This window comes from Saccopteryx bilineata, chromosome 2 (assembly GCF_036850765.1).
Source record: "Saccopteryx bilineata isolate mSacBil1 chromosome 2, mSacBil1_pri_phased_curated, whole genome shotgun sequence".
NCBI lineage: Eukaryota > Metazoa > Chordata > Mammalia > Chiroptera > Emballonuridae > Saccopteryx > Saccopteryx bilineata.
The window spans coordinates 41,681,720-41,689,270 of record NC_089491.1 but is presented as its reverse complement, the minus strand read 5'-3'; the positions used below and the strand labels follow the sequence as shown (position 1 = coordinate 41,689,270).

The 7,551-nt window shown below is 47.6% G+C and overlaps 1 protein-coding gene across 1 annotated transcript; it reads right to left on the bottom strand.

The window, feature by feature from the left end:
- Positions 1–4,683: 4,683 nt before the first annotated feature.
- GAS1 (growth arrest specific 1) lies at positions 4,684–7,107 on the bottom strand. Its single transcript, XM_066256951.1, has one exon. The coding sequence runs from the start codon at positions 7,081–7,083 to the stop codon at positions 6,043–6,045; it is 1,041 nt and encodes a 346-aa protein (XP_066113048.1). The 5' UTR covers positions 7,084–7,107; the 3' UTR covers positions 4,684–6,042.
- Between the last annotated feature and the right edge of the window lie 444 nt (positions 7,108–7,551).

Here is a 7,551-nt window from a genome sequence, read left to right as displayed (position 1 = left end):
GTTCAAGAAGGTGAACCTCTGAAGGTTTCAGCTGGAAATTCCCGGAGATTTCTTGTCATGTATACTGTGCAGGGTAAAGTCAATGCCTGGCATGGCACTCAAGATTTCCATGACCCAGGATTTACCTTTCTTTCAAACCCCATCATTCCTACTCCTACTTTCTACTTTGGTGGTAACAAATGATCACACACACACACACACACACACACACACACGGTGGTCCAGCCCTCTGATGGAAATGTTCTCCCCACCCTTTTCTTCATTAACTCCCATTCCTGTCTTTAGACTTAGCTTCAGTGTGATGTTCTCCAGGAATGTCCAACATTGGGCTGAATTGTCTAGTTATACTCTTTTGTGCTTGCCATTTGATGGTGAAAGTACCCATGTGTGTCCCATCCTGACTATCGGCCTGTCCAGGGACAAGACATTCACATTGGTCACCACACATCGTAGACCCTCAACAGATGCCTGTGGAACCAAAAGGGCCTCTTTGCTCATCTTCCCATCTCATCAACTGTTCAGGGTTACAGGCATAAGTTGTAGTCATCACAAAATCCTACGTCAATGTTTGCTACAGAAGGTTGCTCCAACTAAGTGTAACTAAGTGACAGGTAAGAAGTGACAGGGATTAAAACTGAAGGCTGGACTGGCATTTTCATAAAAGAGATGTCTATGGAAAGGTCTCAAACCTCACTGAAATCTTTCTTATTTTGGTGCTTGGTAACATCTGATCAGTGATAAGACATATCATAGAATTTATTTTGTGAGCTATTATTCCACAAACTCACAAATATCCTGTAGAACTTATGTAATTTAAATATAGAAATTAAATAGTAAGAATAGATATTGGTAATGAAAGAACATAAGGGTGTTCATAAAGTCTGGAAACATAATATTATTTTACTTTTTTGTTACAGATTGAAGAAGCCCTTTATGACATTGTGTGTATTTACCTGTTCGCAGACTTTAAGATGCACTCTGTTTGCTTAATGAGAAGTCATCCAAGCTTTTTATAACCTATATCAACACCGTTGAGGGTAACTGAAATTTTAATCTACATTATAAAATTGGACTTGTAGCACTACAAATTCAGCAACATATAGTTTTGACAAATGCCAAGGCAAAAAATAAAATGTAGACATTTGGTTTTATTGCGGAACCCAAGGTCCCAAAATAAGGAAGAAGATACTTTGTTCATTTCAGCGGCCCTTCTTGCTTCTGTTGCATGCATATTACACAAAGTTTGGAGGTAGCTCTCCAAAATATTAGCTGAAAGCTTCCTCGGAAAGCAAATCTTTCCCACATCCTTCCCTGCAGTTCCTCTTTAAGAGGTGTCAGCATGGCTGAAAGAATGAAGTGGCTGCACATTGTTCGGTAGTGCTATTATGTGCTTAACATTTCCATAACAAAAGTGCCACTCGACTTCTCCCCGATTAATGCAGCTCGAGGGCTCTTGTCGTCCTTTAATAAAACATTGTTGAAATCATTTATTTAGAGCCCCTGGTTACTAGTGGGAGAATGACCATCTTTGTGCCAAAATATAGTGTATACAGTCCACTATTTTGTAGTAGATCATTCTGTGATTTAAGAAATTGATTAAATGAATGCCTTAGAAAGTATTTATGCTAATAGCACATTACTTGTGTCATTCAGATAGCCAAGGGTGAACCTTTTCAACTGTCCAGCAGAGGCAAGCTCTCATATGGAATACAGTAATGTCCAACTTTACTGAACTCACAAGGCAGTGAGACCCACTGGAAACCTAGGCATTTGTAACAGGACGCTTCCCAACAACCTTGCTTTGGGAGAAACCGGGCCAGCTGACAAGTGTTTCTAATGTTCCTTGGTGCAAGAGGTCAAAAAACAAATGATGTATGCTTCTCATAGGCTTGAAAAGGATACAGGAGGTTATGTTTAAGAACTTCCACAGTTGAACCCAGTAAGCTAATAATGCAAAGTCAGTTTAAAGTAGAGAGATTTTCAAAGGCAGTGTTTGATGGCTCTGAAAGTTCTCATGGCCTTCCCCCCTCTTTTTAGCCTGTACTACACAACACTGGTGGGATGGATTCCGGGTGTGAAGGCAAGAAGTGGTGAGCAAGGGCACCCTGCTCCACAGGGTTTCTCTCGACTCTTCAAAGGAGAGAGACTGCTGGTCTGGAGTCCTGTCTTCCCCATGCAGATCCTGTTGAAAGCGCTGCAGTGCACCCCAATGTGGCAGAGCCTGGTGGTCCCTTTAGTTTGTGGCAGTGGATGTCAAGAGCTGCTTCCTTCCTTTCAGACATCTGTAGGAGCCCTGTTCAAACTACTTAGTACAAGACTGTAGTTCCTTCCTGTCATTTTCCCACTTTACATATGGGTATTGGTCACGTATATTGCTATATATTGTTAAAAATAAACAGACACCTTATGTTATGTCCATTGTGGTCATATACAAAAGCGTTGCTGTGTGCTTGGGTGAACAGTGACGCCTGAACCTCCTTCTATTTACTGTATGGTCACTGTCAGTTCAATGAACTGCCCCCTTGTTCTCCACCATTGTCCCACACTCCCTTAAACATTTGTCACTGAAGTGCCTCCAAAGACAAACTGTCACTGAGAAGGCAAACCTGCTAACTGGGAAAATGAGGACGATGGCGAGGACTCATGATTTGTCATGAAATTCAAAAGGAGTAGCTCCCCCTGGAAGACTCCTGCGGAGAGTGTGGTGCTGTTTGAGAATCCCCAGGAAAAGCCAGAGATACCTTTTCCTTCAGTAATGGTGCTTCCAGGCATTCTCCACCCCAAATGTCCAAAATTCCAAAAGGCTCCCCAGAGAGAGCATGAGATATTACAGTTGTCAACATCTGTAAAAATCCTTTCTGCCTAGGAGCAGCTGGCAACCTACAATCCCACAACCAAAGTTGAAGGGCCTGACATCTCAGCAACCTGTTCTGGAATCTACTAGGTCTGCAGAGGAGAAAGGAGAATTCAGGGCTCCAGAGTAGAACTGTTTAAATTGAAATGGACCACCGATCAATGTTCACTTTCCTCAAGGAAGAAAGCAGAAAGCCTCGTGTCCTCTCTCCCCAAGAGCTGGCTGTGTTGATTTATTCCAGGCAGATGCTTTTGACAGGACCCTGTAAAATCAAGTCGTGAGTTTATTGTAGCAGTTAATTATCAGGCCTTTTCTAGTGCTAATGCCTTTTACTTCTTACTGGGGAAAACTGGGCCTTTTACTGGGACAAAGACTTATCTTTTAGACAAGAATGTGTTAAAATAACATGAAATGGAGATGATTTAAATATATTTAAGGACAAACACAGGAGTGTTACTAACTTGACGTTTTGTAAAGAAAGCTGATTTCATTTACAAGTCTTTTGGAATAGCCTTTGTTCATTTCCCAAAGAAACAAAGCTTTCAGCTTTGTTTTAACAATATGTTTACTCAACCATTCAGGTGAAGGGTTTCCAGCCACACACCACTCTCCTAGGCTTCCCTGATACTGCAACTATCTAAGACTTTCCGATCCTCCGCATGCACCAATCTCTGGGTTTTAGATCCAACAAGAAGTATCTAGAAACTCTCCATAAAAGCTAGGGGGGGGGGGGGAAGCCACTTAGTGGAAAAGAAACCTTGAAAGTAGGGGGTGGGAGTGGGTGGGAGTTGGGAGGGGGCACAGCTTTGTTAATTACTTCAGGCAGCAGAGAAATCTGGTTGTGTTTTCTCAGCACATGTTAATATCATATAAAGAGACACGAGATCTTGCTAATCTGTGGACCCCTCAGACAAAGTTTATTTGTGGTGACTTTTAAACTCCTGACTTGCCTTCCAATCACCGCGTTTAAAATGAAAAGCTTTAAATAAACACCAGGAATAGAAGATAAATAAACTTTTTTCCCCCTTGCAAGTGCCTAGCTTGGCGAGGTTCAGACTCAAATCCCCAGAGGACAGAGCGCTCTCTTTTGTGTTAATGTTTAAAAGATTTTCCAATGCCGGAGTTTATTCCTACTGCAAACATTTCTATTTACAAGGTCAAGTGTATCAGCACTCGACACAGCTTAAGAGTGTAATTATTTATCTAAGGGCGTTTGAGTGTAGATCAGTAGCTCTGGCAGGAACCCAGCCTTCAGCCCACTGCTAAACAACTCCTCACAACAATATTACAAGTTCTGGTAATTGTTCCTCTCCCCAGTGTGTTTACTTTCGCTCGCCTGAATGTTTTGTAACAAAATTTTGTACTTTTTCAAGCAAAGTGTGAAAATGACTTTGAAGTATTGAGTCTCACAGGTTTCCTAAGACCTATTGGTAGCAGATGTTATTGACATGTTTGATTGTACAAAATGTAAGTAGCCATAGGACACTCCTGGGGGTAGTGGTGGTGGTGGGGGGGTTCCACTGGAAATGGGGGAGGAGAAAGAGATGTCTGGGTTATTCTCAAATTATGTAGGAGACATTATTTTGTGATTTCTCTCCACAAACATAAAAACCAGTGGAGGCCAGTCAATTATATCTTTTTAGCTGCCTCATTTACAGATGTCTAATTGTTCATTAAATTAAAGGCAGAAATAATAGCCCTCAATACTCTTCTCATACTGTATTTTAATTTCAGTTGATGGTTGATAGATTCCCAGTGGCCCCTCCACCTCCCTCCTCACCCATTATTGGGTTAACCACAATGTAACTCTGGAAAGTAACTACACCATATTCATTACTTAAAACTCTTTACTGATGTACACATATTAATAAAACAAATACCCCCCCCCCCAAAAGAAATACACAAAGCCATAGTTACTTAAAACATAAGACTTTTTTTTTAACCATGTCTATAAAAATACAATGTTTAAGGCAGTTTGGAAATGCATTTATACATTTCTACAATGTCCATAAATTCTCTTGAAAATAAGAATGTTAACTTCAAGTCTATAAAATACACTGTACATTTTAAGACTGTTCTAGATAGAGCACATTTCACAATGATCTGTGGGTTTTGATCCCTGGTGACAAATGGTTTCTATACATTTCAGGGAGAAAAGGTGTAGTATGAATGCGGATTTAAAGTTTTTAATTTCTTTTTTAAAAATAAATTATTTCTGAAGCATACAATTTATAAAAATTCTATATACAAAGTACAGCAACTGGTAACAAACCCCAGTTTTAATACACTTTATATAAGAAGTACCAGGATTTAGCACCCTGATAAAAGCAGAAGCAATATACGTTCTCCGCATATTTGTACATACTTCTTGATGTAAAGAACAAAAGACAACAAAACAAACATCATAAAGAGGCTTTCATAGATGGCAGTGCAGAGCTCATTTAATACAAACTTGCATTGTTTAATATCACTAGCAACTCTTTAGATCAACTTTTACCCTTAATCCTAAGAAATGTGCTAAAGAGATCAGAGTGGTGGGAATGAAATTAAGTTCAAGGGCTCAAAGTTATCCAAAACTAATTCAGGAATATTAACCCCTTCCCACCTCCAGGCAAAAACTGAGAATTTGGGGCGCTGGTACCAAGAGTAAACGAATGAATGGGAAAGTGGAACTTCTCTAATTACTTAGGCTTCCAACGTCTTCAATGGCCACAGTAAAAGTCGATACTGGCCCTTCTCCGCCCCCCCCCCCCGAAAAATGCTCATAAAAAAGACAGCCTCTTTGCAAATGTAAATCCCCCCTTCGAAAACCCAGCTCCAAGCCCAGTCCCTTGAAACTGTTAAGGCCCCTCTGGTCAGCACCCTCTTTGGGGTCCGGGACTACGGTCTGTCCCCCACCTCCTCCAGCCCGTTCCATGCCAGGCGTCCAGGACTCTCTAGCTAAGGCGGTTTCTGCAGAGCAGACGTATTGGGAGTTTCTGGAGCCTGGAATGGGGGAAGGGGAGGATGTCCAAGTCTTGGTCCGGAGAGGAGACGGGGAAAGTGCCAAAAGCTGTGGTGGGGAGACCGGCTAGGTAGAGTCAACTTTGAAAACGTTTTGGCAAGTACCCCTAACCATCCCCTCTGTCCCCAAGCCACAAGTGCCCTGGCACGGGCCCTCCTGTAACCTTTGGCGGGAAGCGCCAGGGCTAAAATAGCACCCAGAGCAGCAGCAGCAAGATAGAGGCGAACGGAGTCCAGAAGCCTTGGGGCGCCAAACGACCGCTGCTGCCGTGGCCGCCACTCCTTCGCCCGGGCCCATAGGGCAGGTCCCCGCGGCCTCCCGCCGCAGCAGCGCCGCCACCCGGGCGCGGCTGGTGCGGGACGCCGTCGTCGTCGTCCAGCGGCTGCTCGCCGCCCGCGCCCCCAGCGCGCTGCTCGTCGTCGTACTCGTCGTCGTAGTAGTCGTCCAGGCCCCCGTCGGAACCGCTGCTGCCGGGGCCGTTACCCAACTCAGCGCCGAAGCACAGGCGGGCCATGTTCTCCTTGACCGACTCGCAGATGGGCCGCTCGAGGCCGTCGCACACGCAGTCGTTGAGCAGTGCTGCCTTGGGAAAAGCCAGCATGTCCTCGATGACCGTGCGACACTCATCGGTGCAGCGTAGCCCGTTGAAGAGCTTGCCGCAATAGGTCAGATAGCGGTTGAGCTCCAGGTTGCAGCGGCTGTCGCGGTCGCAGCGCCTGCGGGCTTCGGTGCAGCCCATGACCCCGCCCGCGCCCGGGCCGCCCGCGCCGCCGCCGCTGGTCCGGGGCAGGCATGGCTCAATGGCGCGCTTGGTGGACTTGCAGTTTTCGTCCTGTGCACAGTCACAGTCCTCCAGAGCTGGACCGCGGCGCGTGTGGTTGAGCTGAATGAGGGCCGAGATGCAGTGGCTCGGACAGCGCCAGCGCGACGAGAAGGAAGCGGCCGAGGCCGGGAAGGCGGCAGCGGCCCCCGGCGCGTCGCCCCCGCCGCGCTGCGCCAGCACCGGCGCGCACGCTTCAGCATACTGGCTGTAGGCGTAGCTGCACTCCGGCTCCCCCTGGCACTGAAGCAGCGCCTGCCAGCAGATGAGGCGGCGGCCGTGCGCCAGCCCCGAGCCCCGCGGCGCCGAGCCCAGCAGCTGCAGAAGCGCCATCAGGCACAGCCAGGCGCCCGGCACGGTCCCCCCGCGGGTCCCGCCGCCGCCGCCCAGCAGCCTTGCCACCATCGCGGGCAGCGGCGGCCGCCGGGCGAGGAGGGTAGAGGAGACGAGGCGCGGGAAGCGGCAGACGCAGAGCCGGTGGAAAAGTTTGCCTCTGTGCTGCCAACTTCTTGCATGAGTGTTTTCATAAATCCATGCGCGCTGCTGGCGGGTGCTCTGCTGCTCGCAAAAGGTCTGCCTCGGTCGGCTGCGGTGACTTCTCGAAATGCACAGCCGCGAACTGCCCCTCCGTTCGGCCCCCGGCGGTGGCGGTAGGCGTTCACTGCCGCCCCGGTGGGCTGCGGGCCGCGGGGCCGCGGCGGGGCTGCAGGACCGCGGAGCGCCGTGGGTGCATTTCGCTCCGCGCCTGCAGATCCGTTGTGCGGCCGCGGCGGCTCCTTCCTCCCGGGCTCAGAGCCGCGCCGCCGCCGCCGCCGGCTCTCGCATCGCGCCGCTTCCTGGCTCGCGTCCGTGCGCTGCCCGCCTTCTCGCGGC

What these genes read in the sequence shown, in the direction of transcription:
- GAS1 (XM_066256951.1), bottom strand. Translation starts at nt 7,083, where the DNA reads ATGGTGGCAAGGCTGCTGGGCGGCGGCGGCGGGACCCGCGGGGGGACC.